The 19,041-nt window shown below is 34.6% G+C and overlaps 1 protein-coding gene across 1 annotated transcript; it reads right to left on the minus strand.

Annotated features, from left to right (window-relative positions):
* Nucleotides 1-1,271: 1,271 nt before the first annotated feature.
* Nucleotides 1,272-18,630, minus strand: LOC106460530 (zinc finger protein 271-like). The gene is made up of 5 exons (XM_013920248.2): nucleotides 18,301-18,630; nucleotides 8,542-8,665; nucleotides 8,126-8,342; nucleotides 2,927-3,072; nucleotides 1,272-2,311 (listed from the first exon to the last, which is right to left on the minus strand). The coding sequence occupies exons 1-5, from the start codon at nucleotides 18,628-18,630 to the stop codon at nucleotides 1,272-1,274; spliced, it is 1,857 nt and encodes a 618-aa protein (XP_013775702.2).
* Between the last annotated feature and the right edge of the window lie 411 nt (nucleotides 18,631-19,041).

Raw genomic sequence — 19,041 nt, forward strand, 5'->3', positions numbered from 1 at the left:
TTTTTAAACAATAAAAGATATCATTCAACTTTTGACGTCCAAACAAATATATATATATATATTTATTCCATGTTTTTCAAATTGCACATGTTTCATTACCTATGCAAATATACCATAGTTAAAATGCAGCATGTGGTAACGTTTTCTGATAAGTAGGATTAACTTGCTCGCGTGTTTTATATTAAATACGAAAATCTTATGCATATTTCTGTTAAGTCAGACTTTAGTGCAAAATCAAAGCATTAAAGGTAGAAATTATCATTTTAATATCTTTTTCGGACTAAAATTTTAAAAACAAAGTGTTTAATTTTGAGAACGTTATTTACTATTTCTGCTTGTAATACGTAATGGACACATTGCATGTTATTAAATCCGACATCAACATCCTTTTGAAGAACGACACTATAGCATGACATTCAAGTGTCGTGATAAGCTAACACTTGTAAATCGCAGATCAGCTTTCGGTATTTATAAAACACGATAATTCATCTGATAATGTCCTGTATTTTAACAACATTAACTTCTATTTCAGACAAAATATGATCAAATCTCGAGCTACGCCCTGAGGATAAGGCTTGCAGTCCAAGAGCAAATTCAAAAATAACAAAAAAAATACAATTAGTGTGCTTTACAAGACGTCTACTGAACTGCAGTAGATATTAGATGCTCTGATGCATTAAGAGCTATCTATGTTTCATTTAATTTTTAAGAAACGGCCATCTTATATGGAAAATTTTGTAAGTTCTTCTTGTCAATTGTTCCTCATTTCTTTTGGATTTGTAAAATATCTTCATTTAGAAACATGCCACGGTGATATTTTCACACCAAGTGGAGGAAAGAAAGTCCTGAAGATTCTCAACAATACTCTGGTAGTTCTGAACAATATTATGATAGTTTTGTGGTATTCAATAATTGTCCACTGATTTCTTTCGTTGACACTTTTCAACATTATCTTATTTAATATTAAAAAGACCTTTGATGATTCTGTGTTTGATGTCAACCAAAAGAATCAAGCATCTTGAACCAGAAGTAATAATAGACTTTTTGGACTGAATGAGAGACTGGTTAGCAGTATTCTTCGTCACACAGAGTTTGTCTTCTTTTGAAGCTTCTTCTTGTTTCGCTGATATATCTACATCTACTAGATCTATTAATGAAATTTTATAGATCCAGTTTTTGCATGATATTGTTTTTTTTCTTTGGTATTGAGATCGGTGATTTTCTCAATGATGTTCCAAATTTCGTCAAACGGAGTTCCATAATTATCGTCATCATGCTTCGGAGAATGTTTGGGAAAATTTTGTCCCATCGGTTTCATGTTTCTTCAAATGTCGATCCAGGTTGATCTGCTGCCCAAAGTTACGATCACACAATGAACAGATGAACGGCTTTTCTTTGTGGTGGATGTTTCGGACATGACGTTGAAGGTTGGAGGAGATACTAAACGATCTTTGGCAATATTTACAAGTATACGGCTGTTCACCTGTGTGAGTTCGAAGATGGCGCGTAAGATTAGCAGAGCGGGGGAACAGTTTACCACAGAATTTACAAGAGTAACGATCACTAATTTTATGTAACTCTTGAGAAATTATTTTAACAGTTTGGTTACCATTTTCGTCGATTCGACATTTCCAAAGATCAAAAGAAGACACGCCTGGTTTCAAAAGGGAATGTCTTAGGTAACATAGTGCTTCCAGTTTAGATGTACTTGGAAAGAACGGATGTGTGTACTGAATACTTTTAATATTATCTGAAAGCAATGGGGGTGCAAATCGTCGAAAGGCGACTGGAGACGTTGGTTGAGTAAACTGTTCTGTGGTACTTGTGCACTCATCAGTATTAGTATTGTTTCGTTTCGGTTTTTTGTTCATTGACAATGCCATTTCTTCAGTTTTGCTTGGGATAGGCTTTAGCATCTTGTTAATCAAAAAATATTTTTCTTTATCGTCATATGAAGAGTTTTTTGTCTTAGAAATACGAAGGTCAAGAGGCTCATCAAGATGCGTGTTTTCAATTTGGTCAGAAGTTTCGCTCGTTTTTTCTGCGTGTAGACAGAAGTTTTTCTGAGAAAGTTCACAAAAACTATTTAGACCTTTACAATTTGGAAAGATCGGTGTCATCACTGTAGTCTTATCATTCTTGTTCTCTAGTGGTTTGTCAATGTGAATATATGGATCTGAACTAACTAACATATCTGCACTGTACTTCTGGCGGATTAAAGAGAGCTTCATATTTTTCTCATCGTTGATGTGTTCATCCTCAAGAAAAGGTAGTTCGTTCAAATTACTAACGGATACCAGTTCCTCTGAAGCTATTGAACATCCAGAACTTTTCTGTTGTACAAATTCTAGGTTATTTTTGTTAGTGAAGTGATTTTTTTGCGTGGATGATGATGTAGAAAAGCTCCCCCATTGGATAAATGGGTATTTATATATGGAGGAGGGACAAAGGAGAAACTTTGGACTATGCAAAAACTTGTTTGCTTGAGATTTTAAATTCAATGAATTTGAAGATTTTCTGAAATTTTGACTTTGACTATAAGATACTTTGTTAAGCGAAGGAGAATATATTGATGGACTATGAACGGACGTCCACCCTCTAATGTCACAATATCTTTTGTGTTTTGATAATGATGTCACAGTTAAAAATGGTCGTGTGCATTTGTGGCACTTGATCTTCAAACGACAGCTAGCATGCATCCTTTTGTGTCGACACAAGTTCGAAAACTGGGTGTAAGCTTTGAAACAAACTTCGCAGCGAAACGATTTGACACTGTTGTGAATGTGTGTGTGCTGCTTAAGGCCACTAAGGGTTGCAAAAGTCTTTCCGCACTCAAGACAGGAATTAAAGCAGGATTCGCAGTGCTGAGAACGAATGTGGCGCTGTAAATTGCTGGGGTCGGTAAACACTTTTTTGCAGCTCTCACACACGTAACGGCGAGAATCGTCATGTGACACCTGGTGACGAATTAAGTTGCTTTTCCAGTTGAAAAGCTTTGAACATTGGTTGCATTTGTATCTTTTGTCACTCTGTTCCAGATTACCACGCCTCTGAGAAAAAAGGTCATTCCAGCTAGAAAAGAATAAATTTGAAGTAATTACGTCATTATGTGTTTTGTAATATATTTTTTTAAGTATCGCACTCTAGCATGTAAGCTTGCTAAAGCCATAAAGCTTAAATTATATATATATGTACAATAAGGCATAAAGAAAACCTCACATCGAATCTATTATTTCCTAAAACTATTTACACAAAGAAGACTAAATTGTCATAGAAGCACATTAAAAATCCTAAATTTTATTTAGGAAAGCCTGGAGATGAACAGGATATTTCTTAAATTGTCATAGGAGGTGTTCAATATGTTTTTCGAAACACATCACATCATGTCCATATTCTTTTAAACAAAAGGTGTGATTTCAAATGTGCTTATCTCCCCTAAAAAAAGCAATTTTTAAGCTATCGTTTTAAATATAGAGATCTCTTTACAGTCACTCTGCATACACGTGTGTTAAAAAAAAGTGTTTTTTTAAGCACATTTTATCCAATAATATTTCAGGAACTGGTAAAAACTTTGTAACAACTTAATAATTAAAATTATGTATTCATATAGGTTACTTATAATGACAACGACTCGTATCCGATCGCTACAACCTTACCGTACATACATAATGACTCGCTACGGCCAAGGAACTTGTAAGGAATGAAAACATTTAGAACATGTTAATTGTAAGTTAACTAAAACAAATAACCATATTATCTTCATAATTTAATTATCTGTCAACACTCCATGTTGTCAGTTATTAACTTAGAAACATAACAAAGCCATGCTACAAGATTAGATCAAACATAATACACAGAATGATATTAATAACATCCATCTATGAATAAATAATACAATAGGAAACGTTCTCAAGATATCGCACAGCTATACACATTTCATACCAACATTCATTTACTAAGGACGTTCGCTTATTGAAAGAAAATAAATTCACTTACCTCTTCTTCAAACACCTCGAGTGAAACCCAATGGACCACATCTGCCTATTAATTTGAGTAGTTCTAAGCGTCATCCTTGACTTAACAAACAGATATATAGTCCATAAAAGTGTCCTCTACCTAAAGTTTCTCGGACCAGTGTTAGTGAAAACTCTTAATAACTATAACCACTTCGTTTTCAAACCATCCAGAGTCAGCAGCTATCCGGTGTTCTTATTAAGATGCAGAGCTCTCCAAGTCATCACATAATGTCTTAGATCACAGATATATCCCCTTATTTCCTCCCAAAAATTTAACAAAATTCTCCAGTTATCACTGATCTTTACAGACAAAAGAAAAAAAGAAGAAGCATCTTCTTACTAGCCGATAATAGCTTACTTGGTTAGTTTCTCAGATCCTCTATTCAGAAGAGCAAACTAAAAATTTCAGTTTCAATGAGAGACCCCTAAGTCTTTCCTCAGGATATCATGAGTTGACACATATTCAGAACCTCGAAAAGCATTTGATAGAAAAAGGTCAAACTGCAACCCTCTAACAAATCAAGATTCTAAACCTAAGTTCAAAAAACTTTTTAAAAAACTGAAGAAAGAGTTATATCTCTTGATTTCAAGTTTTCTCTAGCTCCGAAAAAAGTCCTCGTATTGACACCATCGCAGCTATTCCCAGAAACCCCTAACATCTATGGAAATAAGCTTCGATTATAAACTTGCACTACCTTACATCATCACCACCACGTAAGTAACCAGGATAAAACAGTCATAAAAAACTTAAAACGACCATGTCTATCGCGATTCTCCAAACTGACAAGGGAGATACGACTGTTATAGTAAAAAAATCACAATTCCATGAAAAACTGCACATCCTCCTTCAGAATGTCTCATATAAACTCTTGGAAAAAGACTCAAAGAGCAAACTGGAATACGCCACAAGAAACGTAAACCTGAAAAAGTCATCAATGTCACCTCTCAACTTAGCAGTTCACCGCAGCTATTCGGATTACCCAAGATACAGCATGCTACTCACTTCAGACCAATTATCAATGCCATAGGTTTTCTATTCTACAATCTAGTATCCCAGTCAACAAAGCTGTATTTATTGACCGAAAATAACTTTCTGAAGACGCTTCACTGAAACGACAAACCAGCTTCCCCCATTGATTCTCTTCTCCCAACCGGCCTCAATGATTTATATATGAAAGATATTGAAACCAGAGCTTTATAGTTTGCCCCTGAAACCAATACCGAGAAAAGGGTACATTGACGACACATTCTTGGCCCCACATTTCGTATATTCTTAATAACTTTTCTACTACTTCTCAACTCCTGTGAAAAGACAACTCAGTTTATCATGCAATCTGAAGAAAATGTTACCATTTGTTTCTAAGATATTCTCCTCCACCGACATGATCATTGCCTCACAATACATATTCTTTTTTTACAAAAAAAACAAAAACAACGCACTTTGGTGAGTATCTACATTTGTCGTGTAACCACTCTCTCTCTCTCTGTTTAAAGTGTTAGGGCTACGGATTTCGAGATGGCAACCATATTCGAATCCGCGCAATGCTACAAAATGTTCCTCACACTTTAAACTGTGGGCGCATTATAAGAGTAACGCTGAATCTCTTAGTATGGACAGTAGGTTGCTACTGACTTGTTTCCTTCCCTACGATCATTAGTTCGAAATTAGGGACGAAGCAGATAGCATTAGTAGATTTGCCATAAATGCAAAACGAGTGGAATAGTGACCTCTGTTATAAAAGTTAACTTCGAAAAGAAAAATAAGTATTTCAAAGCAATAACTATCCTTACAGTTTTATCCAAATCTCTTGGAAAAATGGTTATACCCTATCAAACCCTCAAATGAATATGCTAACCACTATCATCCTTTAATTTATTCCACACTTTAACACCCAAAATTTACAAAAGTTAAAAACCAGACCTGCAGAGATGAACAGGTGAATATTAAGTATAAGTTACATTGTTTCTATCAAGAAACTACAATAACAATATTTTAGAGCATAAAAAATATCAGAGTGCCATCAGACTACTGTATTATCTGTAAAAACATTTTTTTCTTTGACATAAGTACAACACGGTAATATTATCAACTGGAATCAATATCAAATTCCTGATTACGCAAAACACTGGAAACTGGAGTGACTGAAAAAAGCCTTCTTCATCAACTCTCAAACCGACCGCGAACCTCGTTAAAGGTATAAATTTCAACTACATGTGAGCTCCTTTCTATTTCAAAGAACACAAAAAACAACTAAAATATGACCATTCAACCCAAGCATTAACTTGACACTGATGACGTCATATGACCTTTTTACCATGGAGCTATTTTTAATGCTGCTTTCTCCATTGTTTCAATCCACCTTTGCCTAGCATGGCCTGATGGGCGCTCGACTCGCAGCCTGCGGGTCGTGGAATCAAACCCCATTATCAAACATACTCGCCCTTTCAGTCTTAGGGGCGTTATAACCTGACGGTTACTCTCGCTTTTCGTCGATAAAGGGAAGTCCAAGAGTTGCTGGTGATATGGCTAGTACAGATAGCACAAAGTTTCAAATTTTTCTTCTACATTCTCGGGATTTCTCACTCCGCAACTCTTTATCATCTAACTCATGATGTTTGACTTCAATAACGGTTTATGAGCGCTGCGTTCAAACAAGGTCGTTATTTTTAGTGCAATTTCTTCCGCCTTTTTTAACGGATCTCAGTTTTACTGGATTGTTCTAACAGTTCTTTTTAGAACTAACTTTCGTTTGTTCCCATAACCTACTTTTTTCGCTGTTTTTCCTACTTCTTGCTGTTTTGAATATTCTTCGCGTCATTTCCGATGTACAGACACCACTAACGCTTCATGTTTTGGAAGGTCTAAGAAAAAGGTAAAACCAACCTACTAAATATGGAACCAGGCCACCCATGATACTTTAATACCTGAATGACACCATGCCCTACTCCAAGCCTGCCATTGTAATCTCCTAGTTACTGAAGAAGAAACCAACCCATCTTGTTTAAATCATTGAATAAGAGCTAACCAAAAACTCAGATGTAACTCCTTTTCAAGCCAGGCAACAATGTCTTTAGTTCAACCCATGTCCTCTCCAAGTCATACTGCTGTTTCTAAACAACAGATCACGTCGTTGCTTCAACTACTCACTTTGAAGACGTTCGACGGGTAAAGTTCTACTCCTGACATTTCATCCCTCAAATTCTGCACAGACATTGCCGTGCCTTAGTTTGTGCTGCTTTAGGTAACGGCACGTTGAAAACCCAGACTTTCAAACTGCTGTTATAGATGAAGGAATTCCTGTCTTCTTTAGGTAACCACAAATCGCTGTCCAACTTCATTGTCTGCATCCGCCATCTCTTTACCAAAGTTAGTCGTCTTGCTAAATGAGGCTCTGTATCAAGTGCCTAATTACATTATCACATCTGAACCGGTACATTAGGGTAATTAATTGATATCTAGTTTATATACATACGATTAAGAGATTGTTTTTCTCATCATCCTATTTCTAATTCCAATAAGTTTATTTTATGTAATATTCACCTTCCAAATTATCAAGTTAACTGGTTATTTGTCTTTTTTTTTACACTTCTTTCCTCCTTGGAAATTTTTCAAAAATCCATTATCAATATACACCCAGATCAATTATTTTAAACATCTTGACTCTCATTGTTTTATATATATATATATCGTACTACCTTCTTTTATGGAAAACAACCTTCAGAAGTCGCAACACAGTACGATCTTAGTGTACACCAAACTGTCTAAGGACCCAAGGAAAGCAAATACACTATATACAACACCTCATGTAAAAGGACTCCAATTCAATGGAGAAACAAACATATTCAGTATTCAAAAGCACAATAAACATAAAAGACTCTTATAATACTGCTTTTTTCAATAAGTGATATATGTTGCCTTCAATATTACATGGATCATATTATTTATTAGCATACATATCCAGTCACTTTAATAGAAATGGAGAATTGGTTACTATCTCAAAATAGTCTTCGATATCTCCTCATAGTAATTTCTAATTTACGTATGTTTTGGAAAGAGACAGAAAAAAATCTACTGCGTTACCCAGTATGTTCTATGAATCCAATCTTACCTTTGCTCATGACAGAGATAGTTACATTTCCATTCTGCTCCCATTTCAGTGAACTGCTCTTCTTTGGTTTGTAAGGAATCTCTATTTTCAGTCCGCATAGATAGTGATTTGATGAGGTGGGAATAAGCTTGACTTTCCTGGCTAAATGACTGTGATAGATTTTCACTGATAATGCTGTTGACAGTGGTGTAATGCGTAGAACCAGCAAAGTCTTTACCTGTAATTAAAAGAAAGATCTGTCAAGTGTCTAAATTTGTAACAACTACTTACAAATAATTGAAAACCAGATTCATCATAGAAATCAGGGCCTCAAAGTATTGGAAACATTTAATACGTTTTCTTATGTAAATCATAGTGTTCATTTACTGTTTCTTCCGTTCTATTTTTATTCAACAAATGTTTTTTGGATGACTTACGATTGTTTTCAGAAAGGATTTTATGTTTCGTCAAATCTAATTCTCTTCGTTCGGGAACAGTTTCTTCAGCTGATAAAATCAATTCCGTTGATTCTCCTAAATCTAATGAAACCTCCAGATAAAGCTGTGGGAATGAAAGGAAACTTGCAGTATTAGAAAAATCTTAAAAACAACTGGGCCCCGAAAGTGTTCTGCTTCAAGAGTTAATAAAACCAAAATTAAGAGTAACAAATATTTATAATTCTTGCTTTTGAAGTTCATATGTCATACTGTGTTGTAGCCTACAGAGTGCATAATTCTTCTCGTGATTCATGGCTTGTGCAAGTTGTATTGACGTCACGACAGTACAAGTTGCAACATTAAGCCTCCATTATGTGAAGTCATATTAGTGTCTAATGGCTGACTGACAGATAGCACATTATTGTATAATGGTGCGAGTGGTTAAAACAGGTAACCCCTCTAGGCGGCCTTCGGCTTCCTTTGGGGAAAATTATGCAATTACGTATACGTCTACACTCATTGTCTTCGCCAAAATTCTGACATATGACCAGATATATTATTTTGCCGATATTGTTGGCAATTTGATAAAAGCTTAATTTATTCCTGAACTCAATTCAGTGTGTGTGTGTGTGTGTGTGTGTGAAGATCAGTATACTTCTATATAATTTATTAACACCTAAGCTTAAGAAGTCCAGTACAAAGCACTGAACATTTTTAACCTCATTATATATCACCAAAAATTCTGAGCGCCTCATATTTCAATTTCATTTTCATTGTAAACTTCGTTGTAAAACATCAGAAACTCTAAATTTCATTTTGGAATTTTGTTTTTATTCTAAACCTCTTCACAGAAGAATAGAAATTCTGTGCTTCAGTTACGGTCTCTCGGTGGGACAGCGGTAAGTTTACAGATTTACAACGCTAAAATCAGCGTTTCGATTCTCCTTGGTGGACAAAGCAGATATGTGACTTTACTATAAAATGCACACGCCTCAGTTATGAATATGAGCTTTGTTTTAAGCCTCGGTATAAAGCAGCAGAATTTCTGAATTTCAGTTTCAAATAATGTATTGTCTATTAAAAACAGTTTAATTCTGAACAAATTTTAAACATTCAATTTTAAATGAATGTTTCAGTTTTAAAGAGTTTAGAATAATGCCTATACAAGCTCTAAACGTTTAATGTTTTTGCATATGATATATTAGATATGTTGTGAACAAGTTATTGCAAAAATTAAATTGCAGCTTAGACTTGAAGACATTCAATTTGTGCAAATAGTTATAGCGTTGGCAGCATGTTTCAATGCTTGTTGTTTGTCATTTATAATTTCTATTCAATGCCATGCATCATTTCTAAAAGCAGGTTTTATGTTTATCTATGATCTAAACTATTATTTGACAAAAGTCCGTTTGTATATTGTATGCTTATAAGTGGCAAAACTGCTAAATCGATTGTTACCAAACGTGGAATGTATCCTTAGAGGTCTCCAGTGGAATGACATAGGAAAGTTGGCACTCAGGTTTGATCCATTTGTATTACCCCTAAGGGCCCCTATGTATTCTCGTACATTGAACGGACACGTCAGCTTTGTTTGTTTGTTTGTTTAATTTCGCGCACAGCTTTTCGAGGACTAGCCCCACAACCAATCCTTAATTTTGAAGTGATAAACTAGAGGGAGAGCAGTTAATCAACACCACCCACTGCCAACTCTTAGGATACTCTTTACTAACGAATAGTGGGATTGACTGAGACAGGTAGCGTCCATAGAACGGATACGTCAGCTATGTTTGTTTGTTGAATTTCTCTCAAAGCTACTCGAGGACTAGCCGTACAACCAGTCCCTAATTTTGAAGTGATAGACTAGAGGGAGGGCAATTAGTCAACACCACCCACCGCCAACTCTTGGGATACGCTTCACCAACGAATAGTGCAATGTTCGAACCCGGGGCCCGCAAATTGCGGGTTGAGTACCCTAACCATATTGCTAAACTAAATTTTCGATCAGAAAACAAAACAAAACACGTGTTATCATATGAGAAAAGTTTATAATATTACTCTTATCTACATCAAACTATTTCCTTTACTTATAGAAATTCAAAAAACACACTTAAAATATAATCTACACTATGAGTACATTATTTGATAAATTCGCGATATTCTAAATTATTCCATTATTTTTTAATGAATAAACTAAACAATTAACTATTAGTTCACGGCTCTGAGTAAATACCTTTCCATCTTCAACAACGAAACAGGTGTTGTTGGCCACCGTTCCATTAGCCAGCCGCACGAGACGAGTCCAATGATTATTTCTAAGGTCCAATAATATTTTGTATTTCTGGTCGTGACAAAGGATCTGTTTAAATAATAGGTTATTCGTAAGTTTTTTTTCACGCCAGTGTCGTGTAATTCTGTTTTATATCTACTCCAAATGTTACTTTTTTTGTCTAAGTCATATGTATAGCATATGGTGTTTTTTATTTATTTTCACGCATGTGTATTTGACTAATTTTATATATCTAAGATTTTTCTACATAAAAACAGCTTTTGCAGAGTTTTCAATCGGTGCTTCACCCACGATTAAGCATATCATTCTTTGATACATATATTAGACACATATCAATATAAAGTGTAGTCTTAAATAAATAGAAATATAAAATTTCGTATTAGCAGTTTTTCTGTGTTTAACTTTATTATTTTCATTAATAGTTTACTTTAAAATGTGGAACGTGATGCAATAGAATGCCACAGTCAACAAAAGATGATGCAACTCACACATTAATTGTATTACTGAAAGCGATATACATAATCATACACAAATTTATCTTAGTGTTGAAGAGTTGAAGGGGTAAATTAGTGTATAAAAATGATTTTAATCTGAATTTTATTTATTAGTTATTCATCAGACAATGATTATTTTCTTTCTTTTTTTTCGGTTTCATGAATGTCTTGTTTGTTGTCTGTTTCGCGTCGTGTGTATTATTTAGAAAGGAAATAAGGTGTTCTGTTATTCGCGCGAATGTACATTACTGCAGCATAGCTACGTATAACAACGGTTTTTATCCCTTCCGTTGTTATCACCCTTGCAAGTATTTAAGTGGGAAGCAACAGTTGTAGAAATATTTGTTGGTTTCACACAGACTCAACCAAGAGTCATAAACTCAGGTTCGTACTCAGTATTTTATCATCCGGGAACACAATATTTTGACACGTTAAATATATCTGATGAAAGCACGGTATTTCAGTAGGCTGTTTTCTGATTTTTTTTTATTTTATTTGTACAACGTTTCCGTCGCTGGTGCGATCATTGTCAAATACACGAAGCTTTGCGTATAACATAATTCGAAGTAAGTTCCTTTTGTATTTTAAGCACAAATCTATTAATGAACAGTTGTTTTACAGAATTTCTACTCGAGTGTAAGATTATGCTACAGTTTTTCCTTGGATGTGTGAGTGTATCAGGACTTTAGTTCGGTTAAACATTATCTAAAGAAATGATAATTAAACATATACAGAGAGTGCCTAGGTGTTTGGTAGTATTAGGCTCATTGGGTTTAAATAGCAAGTATATTATAACTCTTCTTTTGTTAATGTCTGATTCATATTTAATATGATGACACTTTTGTTTTTATTCATGATAGAGAGGTTTTTATTCGTACGTCTAATTTTCGGCCTGTGTAAAAAGTAGGGTAGTTGTTGTATTATAAATTATTATTATTATTGAGGGTTGGGTTCAAAGTATAGTTTTCTTAGCATGACTTTGACTTTTATTCCTGGAGTGAACACGAATCTAGTTGTTATATCGAGTTCATGCTCTCGTATGAACTTTTTCTACATTATAGGTATCCTAACATTTTCTACATAAAGAACGATGCTCGTAATGAGCTTCGTTTGGGTTTGGAATTCATGATTTTTACTTGTCATGTTGTTCTTGGTGCATATGGTAATATGCTAGATTTAGAAGGGTCTTTAGGTGTGCCTAATTTTTTGGGGTTTATTACACGGTTAAAAAACCAATTTTATGTAGTTTCCACCCACAAACCAACCAAGAACACCTAAAATCAAGAATAACCCACTAACTTCACATCTAACTATGTTCTCTTACAACTCTTTGACAATAATCTCAGCAAAAACTTGAATTTGCTATTGAAACTTAACGTTTCTGTAATAAACTCGCAAATGTAATACACTTCACACTTTCTCAATATTTACAAAGCCTAGACAGTAATATCACTATACATACTTTCAATTGTGTATATTTATTCACCTAATACCTTCCGCCAAAAAAAGCAATACAACACAAGTTATTTTACCAAACTCAAAAAACCGAAACCAGAGAATTTAATCGAACTCTTACAGTCATTTGCTTTCCGTACAGCCATTTGCTTTCCGTACAAATGGTCGTACTTTCTCCAGCTGTATGGGTAATCCCCTATCAGTAACATTAGTCACAGTTTTCCTGTATTAAATTGAACAATATGCCATAAACACATCCTTAGAAAAACCTTCGTTTTGGTTTTGATTTTTTAGACGATGTTTTCTATGGGTTTGAAAACAGAAATGAACAAACATTTTCCTCCCAACACATAAATAGCGTGTATAAAACATAAATTTCACTGCTGAAAGTCAAAATAACTTCAAAATACAAATTCTAAACGTAAACAGTGCACGATCCTCTGCAAGGTTTCAACACAAAGATCCCTAGAAAAACATAAAACGGTTTTCTTACCATTAATTCAGCAATACCTATGTATATTAAAGGGCTACGTACATCTAACATATACAATATGCATCGACAAAAGCATTGACGAAGAAATTAACATTTATTACAATATTTCATTAACATCAACCAGTTCCCTTCTAAAATAGTTATATAAACCGTAAATGAATTTAAAAAAGTGAAAGAAAAAAATAACTCAGACAAAATAATATTAACAGACAGTCAAATATAATTAAAAACACAGCAGAACTCACCGAACTTAATTACAAACATCACTACTTTTATAGAAAATGAATGGTGTTTGTAAACCTGGAAAAAGTTGACATAAAAGCGTGACCTGGAGATAATAATTATATTTATGTTCACTCCAGAAATAAAAATCAAACACTTGCAAAAAAAAGTTATAGAACGAACTCAACCCCCAGGAAACATTTACAACACAACAACTGCCCAGCCTTTTACACGGGTTAAACACGAGGCAAATTAAATGCACAAATAAAAACACACCAAAACCTCCCTCTCAAGTACATGGACACTTGAGCAAAAACAACCATAAATTTTCCGTCAAAACTTTCACCGTATTAAAACACGAACCAAACATTAATAAAAGGAGTATTGGAGAAGCCTTACTAATTTACTATAACGAACCTACTAAACACTCAATCACCCCTCTGTATATTTTCAATTACCATATCTTCAGATTATTTTCAATTTAACAAAACCCCTGAAACATAAACACACAAAATAATAATAAAAAAAAACATTTATAACATCACCTTTATACGTGATTAGAAATTCTATTGAATAACCAACTACACGTTGGTAAATCAGCATTTAAAATACAAAAATAATTTAGTTACGTTTTGACATAAATTTTTTGTACTCAACAATGATGAAAACGTCGTACAAGTAAACGAAAATTTCAGAAGAAAATCTACAGAAAGATTTCGATATAAAATTTAACAACTAAATCACATATTAAATGTAATACGTTTTAGTTACTATATTTTCTGTTAGCTGTATAATCACGAATCGTTTGAGTTAACGGTCATTACGTGTGGTAAAAAGAACCATCAGTGACAAATATTACGTGTACAATGAATAAGCCCGTTAACATCCAATGAATAAATCCTTCATTGACATTTATTTTGCGTACAATGAATATAAATCTTAGCGACACGTACTACGTGTACAATGAATATATCCGTTAGTGACAAGTACTATATGTACATTTTCAAACCTCTCCATAAGAACTGACTTGATTTTACAAAGATAAGCCATACTTAAATGTGCAATACCACGACGTGTTAAATAACATCCAGCTTTTTATCTATCTATATCTCTTTGTAGGCGGTGGTTTGTTTCAAGTGCATGTGAATCAACTTTTATATAATCTTGTTTTCACAAACGATTTTCTTGGTTTACTTGCTGATGCACAGGCACGTGCACGTCGTAACTTTGTCGGTACATCCTTTCCTTGTAAGTACACATCAACCTCACGTGGTCTCGTGAAACGACGCCCTTCCTGCTTTATGTTGATAATACTACGCCTTCTCCTCATTCCATTTGCCTCAGTTGTATCGTTCGTCTATCTGATGATTTTAAAACTGATGTAAATTTGGGTTCTCTCTCCTTTCTTCCTAAGTACTCATATGTGGAGATTTCGTGTTTGCTTTGTTTTTATGCAGCAACACGATCTACCTCACACTTTGGACAGCGTAAATGTTAAGATTAAACTTATATAGTTTCTACCGGATTTACGGAATTCATGACGTCAAGATTACTGCTTTCAGGCTGTTGTCACGCAGAACGTAAAGTTAGCAGTAAAACATATGACCTTCTAGAGTTTATTAACATCTTTTTGTTGTTTTTTTCTCACGAGAAATTAGTAAGGGAAATATTGACTTTATTTTAGAAATTATGAGAGTAAATAGCGGGTTAAAGGAACTCAAAGAACTGAAAAGGGGAGTTATAAATACGTGAGGTATAGTGAGGTCCTCATACACAGAAGGGATAATACGTAACATGAAGAACACCTGCAAGGATGAGGCGAAGAGTAGATTCTGAATACTGGAAAGTGATGTGATCTTTTGGATATCAAATTCGAAATTGAATGAGTTATAAAATCTCAAAATAAAGAAGTTCAAAAAGGATGGAACCTGGTACCAAAAATAACAGAAACGTAATGTGAGCATGACGAACTAAAAGAAAGAGATGAACTGCTGTTCTTACTGAAAGGATGGTGTAATGAAAGCTCAGTTACTACATTATTGCAAATTTCAAATATCTACATACTACAAAGTACGTGAGTTAATAAAAAATAACAGAAACGATCACTTAAATGCAAAGTTTAAAAAGGAGTAAAAACCTCGTCTATGCGAGTTTCTCAGTTTTATACCTCATTTGAGAAATATTTTCCGTATTTACCAATTCAATTCTTAGGGTACTTTATAGTTCATAGAGAGAGTGACGTTTTAGTTTTTATAAATATTCTTAACGCTACACGACCAAATCGGTAGTCAGAAAAATTGAACGAAACACTTGGTTAGAATGAAGATCACAGAACTAGTAACATTCCTTTAAACTTGGTTTAACTAAGTATACTATAAATTCACTATTGATCCAATATCTGTCCGTTCGCTCGTCCATTTATTCATCTATCAACTTATCTGTTCAGGTCAGGTGAGAAATTCCAGGAAAACATTGAACCAGATTTTTGATTTGAAGACAGCAGATTATACTATTTTAACCTTCCCTGTATTATGGGGTTGCTTTTTCTGATAAAAACTGAATAGTGACAAACAAACTCTTTCAAGCAACATATTACAGAATAAGCCCTTCACATATAAATTGGACACTGAGCAGAGTTTCTTTGGGGACTTTCCTGCGGAACTCAGCCTGAGACCACCGACGACGGTTGACACGTTGTACGCTGTTATTCCTCGTCTTCTCGGGGTTAGCGCTCGAGTGGAACATGTGGTCAGAGACAGCAGATGAAATGACTACATGGGTTTCACACCGGCTCTTCCTTTATACTGTCAGAGATCACGACACTAAACAATCCCGACAAAACACAGGGATCAAGCTGAATTTTGGGGTAAAATCTGCTTGTTCTAACATTTCGAGTTACAGCAAAAGAATAATTTAAGTTTGTAGGTGGTTCAACTTGCCATTGCTATATGTAATGTAAATCATATATGAATGTATGAGTGAAAGTAAAAAAGAATGTAATATGTCAATCAAGCCATATCCAGTGCCCACGAAGTCTTTCGTCTAACACCAGGACTTATCAGACTAGCTGGAATACGACATATTAGTGGTTGAGACACGAATTGTTTGAACAACAACTTTTTCGGTGTGAACCAGATTAAGTTGTTGAACTAATCTAGATCACTGATGGTTAATCGCAACTTATAAGACCACTATTCCAGGTGTTGTCCTTGAAACCACTTCATTACTTCTTTGATATTGGGCCGGCTGTGGTCCAATGGTTAATATGATTCAGCAAACATTGAGGTTGTGGGTGCGTTATAAGAGTGACAGCCTAATCCAAGTATTTTATTCAAGTAGCCTAAATAGTTGATAGTAGATGTTGTTGACTATCTGTCTTATTTTTAGTCTACCAGCTTAACAATAGGGAAGACAATATATAAATAGTCCTTTTACAACTTTACACGTTTTTCCGAAACAAATAACCTAAAAACCTCCCTTAGTCGTGCTCAGTTTTAAGATGATTATTATTACGCACTGTTGCCCAATATTGTAACAAGTTTGCGTAAAAAAAGATGAAATAAGTCTTAAGCTGCACATTTTGATAGTCTTTCCACAGACCCTCCATGGTCCTACACTTCGGCTTTCAACTTTTAAGCAAACAAAAATCACATTTTATTGGATCTTCGGATATATTTCTCTTGCAAACTGAGTTTGATTTTGGCAAGAGGGTTGTGAACTTTGGATTATAAGCCTTCGTCAGTTCTAAACCTTTGTTCATCATCTTGTTAGAGGTAAAAGGAGATATGTCCAGCTTCAGTGAAGAAACGTTTTAGGTCGGGCGATCCTCTTTTGTATCTATATCCTTCTCTTTTCGGATGAGGGCATTGTCTCGTATTGCGTAGGGGTATGATTTCAGAGCCAGTTGTTGTCCTAAAAGCTCTGATTTGCGATTGTTGTTTTGTGATTCCATGGAAAACATTGAAAGCTCCCTCCTTGGAGCTATTCGTTGGTAAAGAGTAGCCCAAGAGTTGGCGCTGGTACTGCCAACTGGTTGCATTATCTGTAGACATTGGCAGGTATCCTTAACTCATGTTTTACATAACAACCCCTTCTTGGAAATGCTTTGGCTCTGTCTCATTTAACAATCTCGCTATATAAACAATTTTATTTCAAAGGACTGTGATATATATATCTAGCCATAAATCTACCTTGTTAGAATTTTACGGTAAAATGGTTTGGAATTTACTGTGAGACAACTAAATAGGTACAAAACATGTCGCCCATGTTACTGCAACTTGTATCTGCGACGATTCGATACTACATTAGCATATGTAAATCGCTTTTATATACTGAGATTGGCACTCTGTATTTTAGCAAAGGTTTAATAAGTGAACAAAAAGAAATGACAAAGGAAATTGGCTTGAAAATTAGTAAATCAAAGCGATAATAGTTTAGTTGGTAGGTTTTCAAATAAAAGTAATTTCTGTAGAACATTTTTGTGAAACATAAAATATTTGATTATGAACATTCTGTAATTCTAAAGTCCATTGTTACTTTTGTGCTGTAAAATATTTTAAACTAGATCATAATTATTTGACCCGAGGTTAACACTCAGGACGATCCAAACCAAATATGATAAAAGTATATAGATAGAAAAACACAAATATATATGATAACCTCGATCCTCTCAGGTGGACCGCTCATAAGGTCTTCAATTTTTCTAATATTTATAAAATCATTTTGCAAAGTGAAAACATTTGAGCGGCAAATTGTTTACCAGTACAGATTCACACAAGTAACTGAATAATCTGCTAACATTTAGTTACCTTCCTCGTCAGTGTAGACGCTTTTGTTGTTTCAAGGATATCCGGAATAGGACCGAATCGTGATCCTTTACAAATCTTGGCTCTAGTCCAAACGCCAATCTGGCAAGTTAAACTGCTAGGCCTAAACTCCAGGTCATTCGGTAGAAGCTGCAGCTGAGACGTGCCGCCGGTGGGATTAAAACCATTAATAGCATTCTCTGACCATTTACCTCGATTTGACAGACACTCTTCTCCCACCGCCTGGTTCAATAGTAAAGAATCATGGAGGTGCTCACCTGTTTCGCTACCTGGTGGCAAATATCGTTTTTCTTCGCCTACAGAGGAACACATTCATTAATGCAATGAGTCGTCAGCCTTTTGAGTTCATGACAGCTAACGTATGTGGATGAAAATATGAAAATGTAATTTTAGTGAAATCATATACAGAACTAAATTTCAAACGCAACGGAATTAGAATGAAAATTGCGCTATTTATGTTATTAAAATACGAGTTCTAGTCTGCTTCACACGTTTCGTTATGGAAAAAAATATTACTTTGTTCATTTTATTTATACATTAAAAGCTATGTCAATGAGTTATAATAACACCTACCCTCTCACGTCGTCTTCCTTCCATCTAAAGATATGATTACAAACAAGTGTTTTAAACAACAGACATAGAATTCAACTCATTATTTGTTACCAGTAAAAACATTTTGCTTTTCAAACTACTTGACACTGTGTTGCTCAATCTTTCTGCATC

Source organism: Limulus polyphemus, unplaced genomic scaffold (assembly GCF_000517525.1).
Source record: "Limulus polyphemus unplaced genomic scaffold, Limulus_polyphemus-2.1.2 Scaffold788, whole genome shotgun sequence".
NCBI lineage: Eukaryota > Metazoa > Arthropoda > Merostomata > Xiphosura > Limulidae > Limulus > Limulus polyphemus.